Source organism: Drosophila ficusphila, unplaced genomic scaffold (assembly GCF_018152265.1).
Source record: "Drosophila ficusphila isolate 14025-0441.05 unplaced genomic scaffold, ASM1815226v1 contig_106, whole genome shotgun sequence".
NCBI classification, from domain to species: Eukaryota; Metazoa; Arthropoda; class Insecta; order Diptera; family Drosophilidae; genus Drosophila; species Drosophila ficusphila.
In genome coordinates this window covers 7,480,231-7,502,455 of record NW_025063993.1, presented here as the reverse complement: position 1 = coordinate 7,502,455, position 22,225 = coordinate 7,480,231, and the positions used below count along the sequence as shown (strand labels likewise).

Genomic DNA, 22,225 nt, shown 5'->3' with positions numbered 1-22,225 from the left:
GAAAAAAAGTAACCAAAGGTTTATAGCTCTCCGTTGACTTAAATACTATTAAAAATGTGATATATAAAAGAACAATCTTTTAGACGGAATCAACTCAATATTAGGGAAAGGAAAAAGATAACGTAAGGATAAAAATGTGAATATGCAATATGATATGCAATAAGAAATACTAAATATCATCCAAATTTTTCTATTTTTTTAATAGTAACAATTTTAAACCAAAGACTAAAATACTTTTTAAAAATATTCTTCTAATACTGAATACTTTTTAATTTAGTTCAAATATTTTATATGAAAAAAATATTTTTTTTGTGAAGGATATCCCTTAAAGGTTAATAGTTAATTTATTAGGAATTACGATAAAAATATATTTTAGAAAATTCCATTTGGAACAAATCACCTTGTCGATCGCCGTTTTTCTTTCGGTGTACCAAATCGATTTGAAATTGTTGCCGATTGCATGGCCGTCTTTCTATGTCTCCGGGGATCGGTTCCGATCTTCAGGCCTGCGGTTTTATAGGGGATCCCAGACTGGAACGGGTGACAGATGTCGGCCGTGTGTGCGAGTGCGTGTGTTGACAGGCGCAAGGTTGCGAGTGCAATGAATGCCTCATTAAATGGCTGTACTTCCCCCATCCTCACCCCCCAAAAAAAAGAAGAAACCCCGTCCATCCGCGGCAGATGTCGCAGGTCCCCGGATAATTAATGCACTATGGCTGTTGCTTTTTACGCTGCCACATTTGTTGCCTGGCCGCTGCAAGTTGCCTCTTTTCTGTTATGTTATGAAATTAGATACACTTTGTCGAGCAGCATTTTTGTTGTGTAAACACGAATTTGGGGAACTCGAAAAAGGGGGAAATTGTTTCCTAAACGAAAGTTAATTAGTTATTAGGGGGAACTGGCACTGTCGGTGCTAATGAGTTGAAAAAGCATTTTACGCAGCGCACGCGTGGCTGCCACTACAAATTGAGACTTGAATCGGGATAAGGATCGCGATTCAAATGGTTTGCCATCAGGTGCTTGAATAAATCTACTCTTGTGAAAACCACTCTGAATATATTCGCAGGTTAACTTAAATTAATAAAGTTACCATTGCTTCGAAATGTTTTATTATTTACCTATATTTTTTGATGGCGTGTTACCTTCAGAGATATTACCGCTATAAAGTTTTAAAATCTACTCATACCTATTTGAAATTTACGATCACAACACATCGATCTTCACTATTTTCTATATACGGATCAATTTAAGGTTCTTAAAGATCTAGAGTAGGTCCCAGAGTAAATCCCAGACAGCCTCCGTCTGAGCCCATCCTCAAACTTTGGTTCGGTCTGCGCCCGGCGTTAGGCAAACAAGATGGCAACAATGCGGTGGTACTTGAGTTTTTATTGTTGGCCAATGCAAATATATTGGTCGCGAGGAGAATGCAACAAAGCGTGGCAAAGAAAGGTTTCCGTGTCGCCGGGGCCAAGCCATAAAACGGATGCACCGGACCAGGTCGTCTGTGTTCCCAAATCGACCTGTACCCTCTGTAACCAGACATCCCAACTAAGCTGGGGTTTTAAACTAGAGCAGAACAAACCCACCACCACCGCGATGAGGCTCAACGGCGGCAGAAGACTGGCCATTGGCCAACAAAGGCCGTAAAAGCAGTTTATGCAAATGGGCTCACATGTGGGCTGGAATATGCATGCTGAATATGAGGAAGGAGCGACCCTTTTGGGCTGGCACAATTAACAAAGCGTGTAATTTCTCAAACCTATCGTGTGAACAATGGCACAAACAATTAGAGGATAATGAAAATCACCCACATAAGCAGGTCCACTACAGTGCTCTCTGGATGGGTTGGTGCATATATATGATCATATGGGCAAATCTCGGGATCAGTTCGAAAATACTCGAGGTGGAACAATCAAAACCGGAGCACAATGGCAGTCGTCAAGTACGCACATCCTTTACAGAGGTCCTCTTCCCATTGTCTTGGCTTTGTTTACGACTCTATTGAGTGCAAAATGCAGCAGCATTGTCTTCCGCCATCTATTTGCATACTTTTGTTGTCTTCGAATACAAACCACAAAATCAAATTCAAATTAATGCGCGCCATTTAATGATAAGCTTTGCCAGAGTTGCCAGTTGTCGTGAAGCAGGAGACACGGGCTTCCACTAGAGAGAAACTCACAACTTTAATTGGGCGGAAGTTTTAAAATATATATAAGAATTTTAATTTTGTTTAAAATATGTAATAGAAACTGACAACATTGGATTTTGAAGTACGTTAAATTACATGCAATATGTACTTTTATGATTTTAATACAAAGAAACAAAGACCAATGTATAAATTTTAAGTTATTACTTATAAAATTTTTTTAATTTATTTTATAACCGCAGCAAAAGTGGAAACAGCCCCAAGCACGCATCAAAAATAATGACAAGTGCCATTACCCTTGAAACTCCTGGCAACCCTTGCACTTGTCATTTTGACTATAGCCGCCATTTGGAACCAATTATTTTAATTTAACGCAAGCAACGAGAAAAACTAAGCGAAATGAGCCTTATCGCTAATAATTGTGACTCGGACAATGACTCATTCCACTCCTTTAACCAGAGCGATGCATCCTGGGACAACCTGAGCCCTTCCCTTTCGGAGAGCGACATCGACAGCGCCGCGGACTTTGAGTCCGGATCGGAGCATGAGACTTCTGTAGAGAATTTGGACAATAAGGCAAGTGAAATCGGCTCTATATTTAGCCCAAAGTGATAAGAATGTCCTTCGCAGATCAATGATTCCGACCAGGTGGCCCAAGCCGCTGGTGTCTCTTCAAAGCCCTCATGTTCTGGAATCGTCTTGAAGCCAAAGTCGTCCTATGTGGAGGTCCATTCCAGTGACTCATCCGCCTGTGATGGTGCCTCAACAGGAAAAGCCACACAGGGGATGGGACACTTCAAGACTCCCAACAAGTTCAACATTTCGCCAACAAACCAGCAAAAGCCAGATCCCGTATTCAACAGTCCGTGGGACGTGCCGGAACTCTCCTCAAAGCAGATGCCTTGCAACAACGTTTTCAGCCTGGACCATTCACCAACGGTTCTTGAAAAGCACCTGAACAACAGTTGCCAAACAGAGGCTATGCAGAAATACGCCTTTACCGAAATTTGGGTGGACTTACAGCAAAAAACAAGCCAGCCAAAGGCCTCACGCTTGCGACAGTTTTCCGTGGCCCTGGAGGCCTATTTTGAAAGGGATTTGGCTAGAAAGCAAGCGGATATTTATTTGGAGCAGGACAAGAAGGAGAAAGACAATGTGGATACAGCAACGGTAGGTTCCCCTTTAGGTTTTGGTCTTTATTGGTTCACTTGTTTATTTAAACTGACTTGAAGATAAGCCAAGACCACACCTAGCTGTCTTTATAAGTCGCATTTTCAATTATTTAGGTTAAATATTAAATGTTCATGCATTTCTCTTTCAGATCGCTGTGGCACCTCCGATCGAGAAAACCGAGGAATACGTATCTCCTCTGCCAAGGATGCAAGTAGAAACTCCCCGGAAGATATCGCCTGCGCTGAAAGGCATTAAGCAACCCATTGTAGTACCAGCCGGCTTCGATTTGAGCCGACTGGTGGAGCCGAAGAATCCAAACCACTGGCACCATCGTCCCACCATGCGCACTGGCGATCGCATCTACTAGACGATACAACTATTATAATATCAACTTTATATCATAACATCACATCACATACCCGCTGGACGAATTGACATTTATTCTATAAGGGGTTGTCTTTCTTCAATAAAAGATTGGGAACTACCAAAGCAATTAGAGCGCCAAACATATGCGACTGTCAAACTGCGGCGAAGACATAATATCGCCAACGTTGAATGGGAACGTCGTCGCCGGCTCCAAATGATTTCATTGTGCTGCCGATAAAATTGTCGCCAGCGAAAAATGCTGCCCGTGACTTTGATTTCGGCCGCGGCAACATTAATTTCCAAGGAAATTACACATGCCTGTGGAGAGGAGGGAATGGCTATGGCTTATCTCGGCTGGCAGATCGCCGAGTGAGCTCGGGTCGGAGCTCATTTGCCGCTGACATGCGAACGTTTGCTTTGCTCCGGCCCCCAAACATGGACTCTCTCTTCTTGGCCAAGCGGAAGGCCCCCAAATGAGAATTCAATAAATTTCAGGTAAAGGTAGAGGCAACATCGGCAGCGGCAGCAGCAGCAGCAGCAGAAACAACAACAACACAATGGGCCGAACATTGTCGTTAGTCTTTTGGCGACGTTTAACATGAATATGCAGTGTGGCTAATGTGGAGCCCATAAACACTTCCAGCGGCAACATGAATGGACCCGAAAACAGGTTGCAGCAACGTGTGTGGGTATCGTTGGGATATTGCGATCCTGGCTCTTAACAATTGTTTCTTAACGCGAACTGAAGCGAATGCCACCGTCGAAGCTGGCCTGTTCGGCCAATCATCTAGCCGGCTCTCTGTTTGGGGGCAACACTTGCGACTGGTGGACTTTGGCAATCAAAGGCACCGCCTCGTTTCCGCTCGATAGCATGGAGATGTGTGATGGGACACCGGGACAATTGCATGTAAATGGCCACAGTTTCGCTAACAACTACAATGTGAAAACATCAATTACCCGGGATTGTGCACTGTGGATTGGGGACTCCAAGTCGGACTGCTGCTCGCCAGGATTGCCGGCGATCGTGGCGCTCAATCAGCGCATTTAACTTGGCGCCGGCGCCAGCGTTTAAGATGCGGCTCGCTCTGATCTGCTGATAAGCCCATGTCCATGTTGTTGCTGCCGATGTTGCTGGTTGCTTATTGCTGGATGCCGGTGGGTTATTCTGCTCTTAGAAGGGAGGCCCGTGGGTTTCTTGCAGGGAACAGGTTTTTATGCCTCGCATGCGGGAGATATGAAACCGAAACCCAAACCGAAACCGAATTATGTATTCGGCGACGACAGGCAAATGGGAAGCATGCAACACACAAATTGCTGGAACAGGATTCGAAGCGCAGTCATGGGAAGTTATTGGGGAATTTATACAGGTCCCCGGTCTTGTCTGTCGCCTCTAATTGCTCCACATTCCAGGCATTGTTTGCTCCCAGAAATCCATACATATCTCAATTGGATTCAGTGTGTGTATACATAGATATTTTATTTATGCCGCATTAAAATGCCAAAGACAATAAATCCATTACGAAATCATTTGAACAATTAAAATTGCATAATAAATACGATAAATACTGATGGCAAATACCTGGAAATCCTAATTAACTGCAAAATATCACAATTTAGCTTAGACACTAAGCAGACGATGGCAACTAAACGCTAATTAAATGTACAAGGCACCGATTTCAAGCCAAATGGGAGCACCTGCCCCTCGGACTGGATCTGGTTTAAATGGACGAGCTGGTTCCCAATATGTCCGAGATGCTGAAGCTGCTTCGTTTTGGCTTGGGCACTGGATCGCTGGGCGAGGGAGCTGAGGCTGGAGGAGCAGTAGTGGCGGTTCCGACCACATCCACAAAGGTGTCGGCATCTGCCTCCCGTTCGGCCGAGGATTCACCGCTGGAGGAACCCGCCGAGGAGGACGAAACGGAGGAGGCCGGCGAGGGAGGGGTGTAGGCCCAACTTGGATAGCCTCCGATGTGCCTGGCATAATCAATCGACGGCGGCGGTGGCGCTGGCATATAGAAATTGGCCTCCAGAGTATCCAGCAGATAGTGACGCTGCATTGGAAGGCTCTGAAGATTCGGGTGCTGATTCTGATGGTGATGGTGATGCTGGGGAACTTCCTCCACCAGTCGCAAACGCTTGGCCAGCGGCGATGGCATCGGGTCCACCTGGGTAACCTCCGGCTGCGTTGGCGGTGGCGAGTCATTGATCTTCCTCTTGCACCGCGACTGACCCGACTCACGGAATCCCTTCGCAAAGGGATTGTTGTCGATCTTCAGCTTGGTTATGCGGTCATTCTGCAAATGCAAACACGGGGATTAGTTATCACATCTCGTACTTAGACTGAGATATAGCAGCACACACCTGATAAGCCGTAACGGCTATAAACTCCGTCTCCGGGAACACAAAGGCCTGCTGGGGAGCCCAGGGAATCTGGCCGAGATCGGAGGTGCGAATGACATGCAGACGCGGCTGATACTTGTGCATGCTGGCCAAGACGATCTGGAAAGGGGGAAAATACAGAAGATAAATAAGTAAGTAAACATTTTAGCACATTTCGATTAACTGTATTATCTTTAAACCAAAAATATTTATTTCTTGGAAATGTATGCGTAACTGGAGCAGTGATATTTATAGAACATTTTTATGAAGATTGAAGATTAAGATGTATCTTTAACATCATTTTTTATAATTTCTGTTTACAGAGTTATAAAAGTTATTCAAATATAGATCGTTTTCACACTTACATGTCCATTATTATCCAGAGTGTTGTTCGTCAGCTTAACTTTGCTGAAGAGCAGAGCCTGCGACTGCCAATGCTTTCCCGTCGCAGGACTCTCCGGATGCAGATACATTCGCTGGGGGCTCTGGGGCTCGGCTCCTCCGGCAGGAACCCACTGGGAGCCCGAGAACTTGTAGCGGCAGTCGCCTATGGGCACCATTTCGAGGAGGACACAATAGCTGGCCTCCTCCTCCAGGCCACTGAGAGAAACGCGCATCGAGGGAAACATGCGCCTAAAAAGGAATAAAGATAATATATTAATAATGTTACTATGTGTTGGGTGACACGTTTCCAGCGAAAGCCCCAAAATAACCAGATGGCTTATCGTCGTAAGAGATAAGCTGATGGGGACGAGCAAATAGGCAATTAGTAAATAGTGGTACCAACCTGCCGCACTTGGTGATGATCATCTCGGTGCCGATGCTGTGGAACTGCTGCCACAGTTCATTGTTCTCCAGCTTGGCCTCCACGTCTCCGGGTAAAGTGGGTTGTGGTGGTGGCGGCGGTGGGACAAAGTGTCCGGCAAAATTGGGCAACAAACCGCAAAGGGGATCTATTGGAGAAATATATTTGCCAGTTAGCCGACGGCAAATTTCCAGGTGATAATGCCAAACTTACCCGGCAATCGTTGCATAATCTGCTGGCGGTATATTTCCTGGGCAATCTGCTGCTGCAAACGCAGATCGGCGATGTTGGGCAAGGTCAACATTTTGGGGTCTTCCTAGAGATATGTTATCTTAGGTATTTTGTGTGATATTGGTCCGCGGGTAGTATCGATCGACTGGAACACGAACTGATCGCTTGGCTGTCCAGATTGAGACTGTCTCTCGGAATCTGAGAGCGGGCACTACTTCGATTCCGCCCGAATCCGGTCGGTTGGGTTCCTCCCTCGCTCTTCGGTTCCTCCGCGATCATCAGGTAGTCGTTGGACCTGTTCCCCTGCTCAAGTGGTCTGCCGCTCTCCTGCTCTCTCACTCCCACTGCTTCTATATTTATCTCTCCCTGCCATTGGTGGCTTATCGGTGAGAGCTATGTCGTCCCGCTCTCGCACTCTCCGCCAGACGGAACGCCATTTTCGTTATGCTCTGAAGAGGGGGTTTCGGTTTCGGTTCGGTTTGGGGTTCGGCTTCGGGTTCTGGTGACCTCCTCCTCCTCCTTTGTTGGAACTGGGGGCACGGCACCCATCTTGCCGCTGATAGCTGATAGCGTTATATGGAAAGGGGAACGGCTATGGCTATGAGACTGGGGGTTTTTCTGGGGAAATGTGGGGAAGCGCTCTTTGAAGTCGCCTAATCGCTTGTAATATTTATGGAACTGGAAAACGTTTTGGATATGGGCCAACCAATAATGTTCCATGAGATTGCGGCCTTCTAAAAATGGGAAGCTGTAATTTTGTGAGCACGCGGCAATCCAAAAAAAAGGCGATGAAATATTTTTTATGTTAGATTTGTATAAGATTTATTAAGTTCTTTAAACATTTTGGTTTAAATTTATTTAACATTCTTTACATTTTCAACTTTCACGAAATCGAATTATATTTTAATGTCTGTCTTGTGATTTGTTTAATTTGTAAACTAAATAGAGATATTTAGATTACTAAAAAATCAAATATGTATTTCGATTTCATAAGTATTTTACGATGTGTTTTTATTAATGATTGGGTTCTTCTAATCGCCCTTGTTTGAATTCTGATAGTTTTATAATAAATAATAATATTTTAAGGCAAATAAATTCAAACAAGAAATGGGATATAAGACTTTTTTTTATAAAAATTAAGGCTCTTATGTAAAAAAAGATACATATAAAGAAATACTTTAAATTTCTTCGCAATATCATTTTTAAATCTAGAAAGTCATGATTTACTTTTTCCCATAGACTTGCCTAGAAATGGAATGGAGTTTTTCTTAAGAACCTTTAAAAATATTTATAATTTATATAATCGGCATTTTAAAGAGAGCGCTCTTGAGTGTTAAACCCTTGATATCCGCTAGATACAGATATCTTGAAGACATGATCAGCACCCATCTGCTCCAGAACGTTTAACTTATCTGCAGTCTTGCATCATCGCATCTTGTAGATGCAACGAAATCTCGCCGCTACCGTTTGCAACGGAGGGTCGCCGAAAAGAGATCCGCTTTGTGATAAGTCGGGCTAATCAAACCTTTAAACGGCACTTGATGCTGGGCCACAACAAATTGCGGCAGCCGGGAGTGGCCATCGAATCAAACTGGCGCCAAGCCGCTGTCGCCTCCGGGCCACTTGAACATCGAAGTGGGATGGGTTGGGAATAAAGGATATGTCTAACGGATCAGTCACTTGTTGCCACTTGTCCTGTTTTCGTGGCATCTTTCGGGTGCCAGGGCGACGGTGGCGGCGAAAACTCACAGGCGAGTAGTCATAAAAATCATCACACTTTGTCCCCGAGATGCTGTCCTCTCCTCTCATCGAAGGGAACAAAAGCCGGAGCGTCGAGGATGCGAGTTTTATGACCTGGCTGCGCACCACCGACGACCGCCGACTGTTTGCGTCGCTGCAGTTTTCGAAATTATTGTTATGATTATTGCCTGTTTGTGGGTCTGCTCTACAATTTGTTTGCTATTGTCTGGCCGCCGACTGAAGACTTGGAGACAAAAGCGGGCCGACAAAACCGCAAAAGGACATCGCCTTGGGGGTACCAAAATGGGAACCGGAACGGAGCCCATAAAGATCCTTAACGATCGATGACCAGGACAAAGTCTCAAATTACCTCCGGAGATGCGGATTCGATTCATTTTATGTTAGACTAATTTTAAGATAAAATAATAATATAATAGAAAATAATATCTATTAATTTAACTGACAAACCTTTAGTTCAGATCACCAAAAACTTTATGTTTCGAAATTTTAAAGATAAGAACTCGGTTATTGATGAAATTTCGAACCGGTATAAGGTAAATAAACTTCTTGGAAATAAAAATGACCATAACGTTTATCAACCCAACCTTTGACATTCTCTTTCTAATCATATTTTTCCTGGGGATATCTCGTTATTTAAGGACATCTACTTAATCCCTGCTCGCATTTCCGTTGCCCGTCTCCGGTCATTAGTCAGCTATGCAATTTCCGGTAATTCGTAACTCGACTAGCTTTGCATAAACTTCTTGCCGTATTTCCGCTTATTGCGGACCGTCTAAGTGCCCCTGACCCGAGACCCTTGAGTGTGACTCAGGCAATTAGCGGAGGAGTTCGGGATTGCAGGCCCCGTCCAGACGGATTTGTGTCATTAGCGCTCGCGCAGCTCGTCACTCGTGTCGAGTCCGGCTTCATTTCCATTTTCATTCAGTTTTCGGGCTGGAAAAACCCGGGGAAATTCGAGCTGCGCTCACTAATTGCATGTTTGTTATCTTTGGGAACGCGCTTAGGCTACCTTACGCAAGACAAATCTGATAAACAGGCTTACATTTTGCACATGAATCAGACACATAGATTTATTGTTGCTGGTTTTTTTTTGTTCGTGGTTTACATGTAACTTTTGGCTTACACTGTACGTGGGTTAGATATTTGTTGTGTGTGCCAGGCCACAATCGTTTACATTATTTACTAGACACATTTCTTTTTTGTTTTTATCATCAGCCACCAAAATGGATTGTGTGTTCCAGTATTCGTAATTCAGCTTGGTATTTTTGTGTACTCTTCGTTTAGTTTATTATAGTTTTATCACAGCTATACGTTTATATTTATTTGTTAATAATTGTGTTTAAGATTGATTAAATGTGTTTTCCAATCCGATTGTGATGCGAACACAAAGCATTAAAAACACATTTACACCGAATTGCCTACGAAAAGATCCTTAAAAAGGAGTAACATACAAAATGTGTGATTAAATAAGGAAGTAAGAGTGGGAGAAAGAGCTTCAAGCTGCTTTAGGACAGCTCAAATCCGGTGTTGCTGCTCACGGCGTAGCGAAGTTTGTCCCGCAGCGTGGACTTTTTTTGGTAGTTCGGCAGCTTTAGCAGATTGAAGCAGGTGGACGAGGTGGGCAGGCGGTTGAGCGGATCCTTCTTGCGTATGGTAAAGAAACCCCGGATCACGCTTCCAATCGTGTCCCCCGTATCCTCATCATCACCCACCTCCACACAGCGAATGGAGAAGGGAGGCTCCAGGTGGGCGAAACCCAAAAGCGGAGGCTTCGAGCAGCTGGTAACAAACTGGAAAGAATATTTAATATTAGTACTTTTAAGCATAATGTGCATATCAACAAGGCACCTTTAAAAACAGCTTTCGCTCCTCCTCCGTGAAATCCTTGGCCAGAATATCCCAGAGCCAGCCCACCACGCGATGGGAGTCGTGAAAGCCACCATAATACTGTGTGTGCTTGCGTAGATCTTTCAAATCCAATGGGACGGTGTCCCCGGAAATAAGGCGCTGCAGTTCGGGTGGCGAAAAAAGAGATAACCACTCCGGATTGACAATGCTGCGGAAGCCACGATTGAACGCTATCGTCTGCTCCCTAATCTGCGTGTTCATGTGAAAGAAGGCCATATAGTGGATGTAGACCAACTTGTTGTGGTCATTGACCACACGCGCCTTGCCACCCGGATGCAGTTCATGCGTCACAATCTTGCCCATCACATCCTGGTCCACGGAAAATGTCAGGTTAAGATCGGCCACATCTTGCTTGTAGTGCTTGATGAAGGTTAGACTGCGGTACAATTCGTTGTCCAGCGAGGGCAGCTCGTCCATGCAGGAGTACAGGGCCTGCTGCGTCTGGCCGAGCAGCTGGGAGAGGAAGAAGGAGGCGAACGGCACGTCCACCACGATGCCCTCGTACACCGCCTTTCCCAGCATGCGACCCACGAACTCGAAGAGCTGCAGATGATTGTCCTGGACGTAGGAAATCGGCGAGGGATACAGGCGCTGATCTGAGGTGGTCTTGAAAAGATTCAGCGACGGGTCGAACACCTTCTTGATGGTCTCTTCCAGGAACTCCTTGAACACGCCGTCCTGATCAATGCCCGCCTCGTGAAGTCCTTGCTGGTTGATGAAACGCACCCGGATGACGCCCTTTAAAGCTTGCGTTGGCTGCGCAGCCAGTTGCCTGTACCCATCCTCCACAATCCGCTCGCGATGGATGACGATCAGAGCAGAACGCGGCGAAGCGCAAGCACTCTCCGTCAGTCCCATCACCGCCTTTTCGTTCTGCACAAACTTTCGGAACAGCTTGACCCGATCCTCGTGCGGTATAATGTGCGGCATCTTGGCCAACAGCAGCATTGCGTTGCGCTTAGCCTTCTCCAGATCGTTGATGAAAGTTGAGGGCTTCACCTCTGGTATGAGCCAGTGGTTGGGCGGGGTGAATGGGCGGCGGCAGTCTCGGCGATACAAACAGAGCATTAAAGTGTGCAGCGAGTGGAAAACAGAATTCTGAGTAATGTTCTTGGCCCCTGCTGGAGAATGAAAGAGAATTTATAAACATTTAAACATAAAGTTCAAATATTCTTAAATATAAAGTAAAGGCTTACCCAGAAGATTATCGTTGATAAGTTTGTATAGAATATTGTTAAGGAAGTAGGTCAGCATCACATAATCATTCAGCTTAAAAGGATTCTGCTCCGTGTACATTTCGTATTCATCCAAAATCCTATAGAATAAATAATCCATTACAATAGAAAATCTAGTCAGTTTGAAAGTAGAGTCTCTTACGTGACATAGTGCGTCATACAGTCGCAAAACAGCATCAGCATGGCAGTTTGTGGCTTCTGCAGGTTGGACTCGGACTTAAGCAGCTCCAGGTACTCCTTCATGCCGCAGCTGGGACCCAGGGAAGTTATTAGCAGCCAAATATCGTATAGCACATTGTCGTTGTAGCAAATGCCAGTCAGTATGTCTAGCTTCATTTGGGAGAGAGTGTTGAGGGCAGCATAGTACATGCTACAGATGCGGGACACCTGCACCACATCCTCATTGTCCAGTTTGCGCCACTGCTGTTTGTTTTGCTTGCTGTTCGTGCCACCTATTAAGTTAACTCCTCTCGTCGAGCTGCGCTCCAAGGCCCGTCGCAACAGATTCGACGTGGAAGGCTGCTGGGGGGATTGGAACTCAATGCGCTCGTAGTTTTGATTGATGTCCTTCAGCAGATCTCCCAGCAGCAGCTTTATACAGCGATGATCCCATAGCATGTGAAACTGCTTCTTAATCAGAGCCACGTTCTGATTTTGAGCTGGCTCTGGACCGGGAGTATGCCAGCCCAAAAGCTCGTGCCATTGGGTGAAGACTCCCTTGGTGGTCACCGTGTTGGGTATAAGCTCCAGCAGCCATTTAGTGGTTTTCTATAGGGATTCAATCATTAGTTTCCCGTTGAAAAATATATTTTCCCCACAACTTACAGGCAGTAGTGGGTATGCCAAGTCCTTGGACTCAGCTTGGCCATCAATGTTAAACAGATTAACTATGTTTCCCAGAAAAGCCAACGACTTGGTGCCTGGCATGCTAGCGCTGAATTCCTTAAACCATTCCAAGTCCTCTGAGATGCTCAAAGCCTTCTTCAGCAGCCCCAAGGACGAGAACTGATCCAGGCATTGCGGCACACTCTGGTGAAGGTGGTAGATCAAAGCGGGCACAGACATAATTTCCGAAAGGAATTTGGTCAGGAGATTACGACTGAAGTTTCCATCGATCAGCGGACGCAGGCAGAGCGTGATGATGGCCACCAGGGTGACGGGTTTCACGGACAACTCCTCGCGCACCGTGCCCCGCAGCAAAACGAGCTGGTGAATGACATCAGATATGATATTAGTAGCCATAATATATGGTTAGGAAAGTCAAACCCACTCGCATGGTTCTGTAGAAGTCGTGCTGCACTAGATGCCCTTGAATATTGCAGCAGATCTTTTGCATGGCCGGCTGCAGCTTCTCGAACTGCGCACTCCTGAGTATCGCCCAGGATTTGGGCGCCGTGAAGACCACCAATGTGTGCAGGAAGAGGGCTAAGGTTAGGCTGTCGGCATGGTTCTCCGGCTTGAGCTCAGGCAGCAATATCAGGCAGTTGGTGAGAAGTATCTTGATGTGCGCTATCCACGGCAGACTTCGCTCCTTGAAGAGACAAAGGGCGGCGTATGACAGCTTCGTGTTCTCCGCTTCCATGGCCTTGATGATATACCGACAGATGCGCTCCAAACGCTCCCGCGACCGCACATCGCTCTTATCCAGCTTGATTTGTGTGAGATAGCGTCGAAGCACCGGGTAGACATTGATGGCCAGCAGTTCCAGTTCGGCATCCTTGTCATCCTGACACTCCGTGAACATGGCATCGAAATCATGGCTGTAAGGTTTTGTTTTTTATTAAAGTTTTTGGGGAATGGGCGATTACATACATGATCCTTTTCTGATACTTCCTGCGAGCCGCATATCCTTTCAGGGTGGCCTGCAGCAAAATGGCCGCCTGTTCTCGGCGCTTTTCCAGTGCCCGCTCTTCCCGCGCCGCCTTGTTTTGCTCCAAGAAGCTAGTTTTATGATTTTGGGCAAACATTTTGCACTGCAGCAAGTTGATGGCGACTTTGATGTGATGTGTTGTTGTTTTTGTGGCTGTGGTGCAATTGTTTTCGTTGGGATAGTCGCCGTTACGGGGTGTTTATCTTGAAGCAATTACTTCCTCGTCCTGAGCACTAACTCAGTGCCTTGATTCACTGCATCGCTGTATCTTTTCTGCATCATAATTTTAGAAAATTTACAAAAATTATCTTAGTTCCAATTGGCTTTGCAGTGTGGCTGCCGCTCTTTTCCTTAAAAACACCACCTTGCTAAACAACTGTTTGTTACGGCTTGTTTCTAGCCAAAACACTGGCTTAAGATCTGTAGGTTCTTTTTTGGCTTTTATATCGCTAAAACAGCAGCTGGAATATTTTGGATTCGTACCCGCTGACTAGCAGATGTCCGAACCTTGGTTTACCATCACGACTAAAATGTTGAACGCGTTAGTGCATTTTCGAGTCGCAGACAAACTATCGATTTTAAATAAGCTCCTTGTTATATCGATATCATCAATCAGTCATCGATTTTTGTTCCAGCTCTAGCAACGCTGCGTTCGCGTGAATAAATAATTAATTAATTGCTGAAAAAAATGAAATAGCTGGCGAAAACATGCATCTAACCAAATGCAACACCAGCCGTGTGCGTTTATCCGTAACCTGACCGTTTTGAAAAATCGTAAATTGTACTCGGCTGAAAGTGTGTGGCTAAAAAAGGCGATGGTTTAGCAAAAACAACAAAGCTAAAGCCCAAAAGTGCTAATAAAAATACACACACACACCACACCAGTACCACCACACACACACGCGCGCGAGCAAAGGTGAAAATTATAAATTAATAAATGCGCGATCCGATAGCATATCAAATTAACGAAATATGCTCGATTCTCGTGCTGATCGAATCAAAACTGTGAATTGCAACAGAAAATAATTTTCAAGGTTTGTGCAGCAGGCGAATAGAAGGCGAAAAGGTAATTGAAAAATAGAACGATTTTGGCACAAGCGCAGTGTAGCTATATATTTTTGTTGTCTGGCCGACCGTGGCTAGGTGGCTGCTTGGGTGGGTGGGGCGTGATTTTGGGGGCCAATCTTCTTCTGTGTGGTGAAAACAACAAAGCCCCCTCCCCTGAACAGACCCCTTTGGCTCCACGCCACTGCAAGGAAAAGACTGCGAACGGAAAGCGAGTGTAAATGAAAACAATTGAAAGGGGAACGGTGAGAGGAGAGGTATGAACTGCCCTGTAATGCGCTCTCATGTAATTTGCCGCAATTTCGCCCGTGCATTGCTCAGTGTGTCACTCTCACTACACGCGCACATTCTGCCAAAGCGCAGCAAGGTCTCCGTGTGTGTGTGCTCTCCCCATTTTCTTGACAAACAGCATCATCGTTCCGTTCCTTTTGGGCTGTAAGAAAAAAAGGCGCGCGCTCCTTTTCGCCCGTTTTGCTCTGCCCTGAGAAGCTCCACCATTTTATTTCTAAAACGCTGACGCCAGCGCCAATCATTCGCCATCAGCCGCTCCTTCTCCGCGGTGCTCCCCACTGCAGCTTCCAGTGCAGTCTCGCCTTCCAGCTTGCTTATCGAATAAAACAAATATAAAGTGTCTTTTCTGCAAGTGGCAGATAATCTGAATTATTCATAACGTAAATAAACGTTGGGAATATGCTAAACGTATGCGATCGCGACTGCTAAAGAGGCAGAAAAATACAAATAAAATAACGTGAGTTTCCTGTGTCCTGTTCGTGTGTTTGTGAACTTCCAGTAGCGATTATTGAACTTTTATAGTTTTTTGTAAGCCGGTTGGAAAATAACAGCAATTGCAGTGACGCATAACCTCAAAGATCGGCCCGGGCATGCACAAATACCGTTAGATCGAGGCGCGCCAAATGCATCTCTTTCGCTCTCTCAGTCGCAAAAAGATATAAATGTGAAATTTTATTTTAAACGTTAAGTGGTATGAAAAAGAAACATCGGCAAATTCCAAAGCAGTAGCAGTGCTTTAAATGCAGTAATTGGGGCCCGTTATGTTTTACTGCTTGCCCACAAGCACAGAGGCACCAATACATGGGAGTCTACAGTGAGCACTCAGCATTGTAAACTACTAAAAACTATATATGTACATAAAAAAAAAGTGATCATTGGAAAAGGACTAATATAAATTAATGTTTTTGTTTGCAAATCATTACTGTGGGGTTAATAATAATTCTTGGTTTGATTAACAACCACTATTTTATTAGGGATTTTATTAATTGACATTTATGTTTGTTCAGGTTTCTGAGTTTACAGTGTAAAAACAGTAGAAAAATGGAAAAAAAAAAAGTTGAAGAAAGTCGGAACAAAAGCAACAACTACAACGAACGGCGGCAGAAGAAACAAGATTCAAAATGGGAACACACAAGCAATGGCAAACGAAACTAAATGAAAAGTGCGAAACTGGGCAAAAAAAACCTAACCAAACTTCTCACCCCCGCGCTTAACCCCTTTACCGCCCCGGAAATCAAATTCAAAGTCGAAAATAACGATTTCGTATTTGAAATGTTTGTTTTTTATTGATTTATCATCGGTCGTCACTCGCGCAATCGAAACGAATAGAAGGTGTTATATATTTGTTGTTTATTTGCTTTCCTGATAAGCCAGTCGACCAAACGTTCGATCAGCGGACCATGCAAATGCTAATTTCCTTTCGTCAATTACAAATAATTGTTGTTGCTACCGCGTTGCTGTCTCCGAGCTTGTAAATTTAACAAATTAGCGAAAACTGATTTGATTAAATCCGAACGTTTATTTGCGGCTTCAAGTTTGATTTATTATCGCCACACGGCACTCTAATCCGGAGTGGAGCAATGGCGACAACTTTGCGAAAAAAAGAAGAACTGATTGATTTGATCACGTGGTTCTGAATTGGGGTATAAAATAAGGCTTCAATTAGTGGCCTTTGTAATCCAATTTAAAAGTAAGGTTAAATTATTCTTTTTAAAACCTTCAGATAAAAAGTCCTGGGCAACCATACATTTATGTGAAAAATAACCGTTCATTCACAGCTAATCGTTATTATATAATACTTTTTAAATTAAGCCATAAAGATTATGGCTCAAGATTTAAAATTTATTTTTACTTTCTAATAGTTTAAGTATTCTCCCCAAAATGTTTACAACTTAAACCAATCCCAACACTTTATTAACATATCCCCTAACTTTACTTTCAGGAAACGCAACCAAATAACCACAAAGAAGCAGTAACAATAATAAAACCATCAACTAAAATAGACACTATTCCCCAAAAAAAAGAAGAAACTAACAACGAGATGAAGTACGCAACTGGAACTGACAACGCGATGACCTCCGGCATCAGCGGCCCCTCCCAAAACACTAACAGTGCATCCAAAGAGATGCAGCCTACCACATCCACACCCACAGCAGCCCACAAGGAAGCCGCAAACACATCCACAGCCACGACGACGGCGACACACGCCAATGGCAATTCCAATTCCAGCCAGAGCCAACCTTCTAACGCGCTGTTCTGCGAGCAGGTGACCACAGTGACAAATCTCTTTGAGAAGTGGAACGACTGCGAGAGGACCGTCGTGATGTACGCGCTGCTTAAGCGGCTGCGTTACCCAAGCCTCAAGTTTCTCCAGTATTCGATCGATAGCAACCTTACCCAGAATCTGGGCACCTCGCAGACGAATCTGAGCAGCGTGGTGATCGACATCAATGCCAACAATCCGGTATACCTGCAGAACCTTCTGAACGCCTACAAGACGTTCCAGCCATGTGATCTGCTCGATGCCATGTCTTCATCCTCATCAGACAAGGATTCAATGCCGTGCTATGGTAGCGATTTCCAGATCACCACGTCGGCGCAGTGTGACGAGCGGAAGCTGTATGCCCGCAAGGAGGACATTCTTCACGAGGTGCTCAACATGCTGCCGCTGCTGAAGCCCGGCAACGAAGAGGCCAAGCTTATTTACCTGGCCCTCATCCCGGTGGCCGTCAAGGACACCATGCAGCAGATTGTGCCCACGGAGCTGGTGCAGCAGATTTTCTCGTACCTACTTATCCATCCAGCCATCAGCAGCGAGGACAGACGGTCGCTGAACATTTGGCTGCGACACCTGGAGGATCACATCCAGGCAGCAGCGGCGGGCCTGACAAATCGCAGTTACTTTCTGCAGCCCTCCCCTCAACTTGTCGCCGGTGGCAGTTCTACGGGCAGTGGAAGCTGTTCCTCATCGGCAGCCAGCTCCTCAACGGCCTCCTGCTCATCGGTGGCCTCTTCATCGTTGTGTCCCGCCAGCGGTAGCCGATCCTCGCGTACCAACGACTGGCAGACCATCGCGCCGCCCAGTAAACAGCTGCAGCATAAGTTGGCCGGCGAGTGGCGGAGCAGCGGAGGCGGCAGCTCTAGCGGTTCCATCAATCCACTCTGTGATAATATAAATGGTATTACCCTGAACGAATTAGCTTCTAGTCAGAATAGCCTCGGCCTGTCGCTGGAGAACAGCTCCTCGTTGGTCAACGGTGTGGTCGCCGGAGCAGGCTCAATGCTGGGCATCGCTGGTGGCGACGATCATGACACGTCATTTAGCAAGAATGGCACGGAGATACTTGACTTTGATCCGGTTACGGCGGACCTAGGTGAAGCTTGCAGTCTTGCAAGTGGAACTTCGGCAGAGGATCGATTGCAGCCGCCACCGCATCTTCAACAGCAGTTGCTGCAGCCACCACCCTATGCCTCGATCTTGATGGGAAACGTAGGCGATCAGTTTGGAGATATCAACCGTTGGAGCCTGGACAGTAAGATCGCCGCCTTGAAGACGCGCCGATCCAACAGTCTTACCACGCAAACGATCTCCAGTTGCTCCAGCTCATCCAACTCGTCGGTGATCACGGTCAATGACAACTGCTCTAATTCCACGGAGAACCTGGCCCAATTCGCCAACAAACCGCGCAGTTTCTCCCTATCCATTGAACATCAGCGCGGCGCCCTAATCAACAGTGGATCCGATACGCGACTGGACGAGTTTAAGCCCAACTACATCAAGTTTTATTCTCGAAATTTGGGTATGTCGGGAATCGGACTGTGGCTTAAGTCTCTGCGCCTGCATAAATACATCGAACTGTTTAAGAACATGACGTACGAGGAGATGCTGTTGATAACCGAGGATTTCCTGCAAAGTGTGGGTGTGACCAAGGGCGCCTCCCACAAGCTGGCCCTGTGCATCGATAAACTGAAGGAGCGCGCCCACATTCTCAACCGGGTGGAGCAGGAGCTACTAGCGGGTCAAATGAAACTAAGCACTGCGGTCGAGGAGATGACCAACATTGTGCTGACACCGATGAAGCCCGTTGAGGCCATTGGACCGCCGGAGGAAAATATAGCACTCAGGTTTCTCAAGGTTATCGACATTGTGAGCAACACTTTGCAGCAAGATCCCTATGCCGCGCAGGACGATGAGACGCTGGGAGTGTTTATGTGGATTCTGGACCGCTCCATTCATAACGAGGCATTCATGAGCCAAGCCAGTCAACTCAAGGACCTGAAGTTTAAGCTTTCGAAGATTAAGATCTCCATGGTGACGAAAATGCATCACGTTAAGCCAGCCGGAGTTGGACCAAGCAATGGGAATTTAAACAAACCGAGGTATGTTTTTAAGCCTTGTCTCGGGAATATTGAATCGTAATATAATATGGAAATATCTCATTTTTATAGGTGGAATGGCAAGACTCGTAAGTGCGATACGAAGAACGGCAGCAACGATAGGATTAACAACCGCAAAAACTCCAACGATATGCTAAACTTTTCGCTGAATTGTCTGCAACACCCGTTGCCCCATCATTCGCAGCAGCCACCCCCGCCGCTGCCACAGTTCGATTACAACGGCTATGGCAGCGGTCCGTCGCACCAGCCGCAGTACAAGAGCTCGTCGTACCCCAGCTTCAATTTGGGCAATCCACAGCAGCAGCCTCCGCCGCCACCACCGCCCAACAAGGCGCACCATCATGCCCAGCAGATGCAACAAATGCTGCAGCAACACAACCATTTTCCAGCGTTGCCGCAGCAGACGCCACCGCAGTCGCATCGCCGATCGCTGAACAATCTTATCCTGGTGGCCGGCGGTCCGCAGAAGCCGCAGCAATTGATCTTCAAGCCTGGCCAAGGAGTGCTGACCAACAACGGATCCAACGACAATCTTGTGATGGATCGCAATCAGCAGCAGCAGCAACGAAAGTTTAGCGGTAGTTCGGATCAGCAACCAAAGAAGACAATGGCCGCCGTTGTGATGGTTAGTAATCAAAATCAGAGCCAGGAGCAGCTCGATCAACCACAAATCCTGATCAACAACAACAACAATAACAACAGCATGCTCAACAACAATTTAATTAATCAGCAACAGCTGCAACTGTTGGCAGCGGCTGCCGCTGCCGTGAGCAATGGCAGCTGTCTGTGTTCCAATGGTGGTGGTGTAACTAGTGGTGCCTGTGCCCACAATCTCTGTCACCAAAGCGGCAAGAACAACAACCATGTCGTGGATCATTGCCTGTCCCAGCCACAGCTGGTTAATCTGGGCATATCGCCCCATGTCACGGAGTACAAGATGAACGACTTTAAGAGCCTGGAACAGCTAGAGACGCTGTGCCGCCAAATGACTGAACAGGCAATGAACTGAGCACGGTTCTGGGCTGTCTGAGGAGAGATTGGATTGCAAAGGCGTTAGATTTGTGGCTGCCAGCAGTTTTTGTGTTCACCTAGCTTTGAACCGTGTTTGAAGTTTAATTTCATAAACGAACATCAATGTTTTTATATTTAGCTTTGTAAGATTCGTATCTATGTTTGTGTCGCGTCTAGTTGTCCACTCTGCGTCCCCTTTTACCACGTCTTTTGTAACCGTTTTTAGTTAGTAAGGCAATAGTTTGTTTTAATGTTAAGTTTATTAATTGTGTGCCAAGATGCCCCCAAAGGATGATATGATCAGCTGGCTGGGCTCGCAGGACCAACGGCTGGCCGTTGAACTTGCAGAGTCCATGCTGCACTCCCCGCAGGAAATCCTTGTTTCAGCTGTCAGCGGGGGCGTGGTATCTTGCTGTCAATGTTATTAATGTCTAGGTTTCGTAAATGTTGTCGCCATCTATGTAGTTAAACTAACATGCCAAGCTCCACAACAGAAAAACACATCGCAAACACACAAAGTACAGTAACTTCTCTCTATTTAGGAAAATTTGGCCAAATTTGATCAACATTTTACGCTATTCTAATCCTAATCACATCATCGACTAAATTTCCATCAACAAACGTCGCCAATTGAAAGAAAAAGTAGCCCGCTAAACGACGACGAAAAAGGTTTATCTAGTAACAATTATAAAATGAACTCTGCATCGTGACCATGAGACTGACTAAGATTACTTTTCGCAACTATAAAAACTAGAAAGAAGAAAGCTGGATGGAGAGGGAATTGAAAAGCGAGAATTGAGAAAAAAGAAACGAGAAACGAGAGCTGAGAATTGTTTGCGCGAATCAAAACTAGGCTTGCTGAATGAAGTAGTAGTCACATAATGGATATGTTTATATGTATACACGTACACATAATTTATTTTAAATTAAAAGGAACATAATTGCTGAACCGTAACTGCACCAGAGGAGATCGCAACACAGCGGAAACAACCACTAGACTAAACTTTAAACGGGAAGAGTTTCATGTTTCACTGTTTGTGTTGGAGATTCGGAACCACATATTGTATTTTGTATAAGTAAGCTTAGGCCAAACCCATGTATTGCATACCGACGATCATGATCACCAACGTCATTAATTAGCCTATCTCTACTATTACTATTATGTTTGCTTTAGTCAATTGTTTATATCATGTAAATGGTAAGCCAATCACTCGATATGTTATGTTTTAGTTGTTTTTAAAAAATTATATATATTTATATATATAGATGTATGTCGCATCATAAGCTAGGATCAAAAAGAAACGACGAGGGCGGAGCTGAAAAAAGGCAGCCAAAAAATAACTACCATAAGAGCGTAAAAACGTGTAGTCTAATTGTAATGTATAAAACCGAACAAACGCATGTGTATATCTTGCTTAAAAATGTTTTTGTTTTCTAATTTCTTGTCGATATTCTCAAGATAATTTGTTGACAACAGCCGCAACACTGTAAATCGCTGATGCTTTTATTAATAAACAAAAAACCTATTGTACGGCGAGTTCAAATACAGAAATAATTGAATCTAATTGTCAAACTTAAGAGAGTTT

The 22,225-nt window shown here is 45.3% G+C and overlaps 4 protein-coding genes across 6 annotated transcripts; 2 read left to right on the top strand and 2 right to left on the bottom strand.

The window, feature by feature from the left end:
• Nucleotides 1–2,471: 2,471 nt before the first annotated feature.
• Nucleotides 2,472–3,812, top strand: LOC108093659. Its single transcript, XM_017193839.2, has 3 exons — nucleotides 2,472–2,722; nucleotides 2,777–3,316; nucleotides 3,468–3,812. Exons 1-3 carry the CDS (start codon nucleotides 2,546–2,548, stop codon nucleotides 3,684–3,686), a joined length of 936 nt encoding a protein of 311 aa, XP_017049328.1. The 5' UTR covers nucleotides 2,472–2,545; the 3' UTR covers nucleotides 3,687–3,812.
• Nucleotides 3,813–5,151: 1,339 nt separating this feature from the next.
• On the bottom strand, nucleotides 5,152–7,269 carry LOC108093679 (T-box transcription factor TBX3). The gene is made up of 5 exons (XM_017193859.1): nucleotides 7,083–7,269; nucleotides 6,852–7,017; nucleotides 6,430–6,697; nucleotides 6,047–6,184; nucleotides 5,152–5,979 (listed from the first exon to the last, which is right to left on the bottom strand). The coding sequence occupies exons 1-5, from the start codon at nucleotides 7,171–7,173 to the stop codon at nucleotides 5,404–5,406; spliced, it is 1,239 nt and encodes a 412-aa protein (XP_017049348.1). The 5' UTR covers nucleotides 7,174–7,269; the 3' UTR covers nucleotides 5,152–5,403.
• A 2,630-nt stretch (nucleotides 7,270–9,899) lies between these two features.
• LOC108093744 (ubiquitin-protein ligase E3B) lies at nucleotides 9,900–14,242 on the bottom strand. Its single transcript, XM_017194014.2, has 7 exons — nucleotides 13,817–14,242; nucleotides 13,275–13,764; nucleotides 12,830–13,210; nucleotides 12,147–12,772; nucleotides 11,966–12,084; nucleotides 10,710–11,890; nucleotides 9,900–10,651 (listed from the first exon to the last, which is right to left on the bottom strand). The coding sequence occupies exons 1-7, from the start codon at nucleotides 13,969–13,971 to the stop codon at nucleotides 10,367–10,369; spliced, it is 3,237 nt and encodes a 1,078-aa protein (XP_017049503.1). The 5' UTR covers nucleotides 13,972–14,242; the 3' UTR covers nucleotides 9,900–10,366.
• A 247-nt stretch (nucleotides 14,243–14,489) lies between these two features.
• On the top strand, nucleotides 14,490–22,191 carry LOC108093728 (protein Smaug). 3 transcript variants are annotated; one of them, XM_017194002.2, is made up of 4 exons: nucleotides 15,447–15,687; nucleotides 17,173–19,610; nucleotides 19,680–20,253; nucleotides 21,182–22,191. In XM_017194002.2, the coding sequence occupies exons 2-4, from the start codon at nucleotides 17,272–17,274 to the stop codon at nucleotides 21,221–21,223; spliced, it is 2,955 nt and encodes a 984-aa protein (XP_017049491.1). In that variant the 5' UTR covers nucleotides 15,447–15,687; nucleotides 17,173–17,271; the 3' UTR covers nucleotides 21,224–22,191. The 3 variants fall into 3 exon arrangements, with proteins under 3 accessions (XP_017049473.1, XP_017049463.1, XP_017049491.1); XM_017193984.2 differs by lacking the exons at nucleotides 15,447–15,687; nucleotides 21,182–22,191 and adding an exon at nucleotides 14,490–14,940 and having other exon boundaries at nucleotides 19,680–20,779; XM_017193974.2 differs by lacking the exon at nucleotides 21,182–22,191 and having other exon boundaries at nucleotides 15,442–15,687; nucleotides 19,680–20,779.
• The last annotated feature ends 34 nt before the right edge of the window (nucleotides 22,192–22,225 follow it).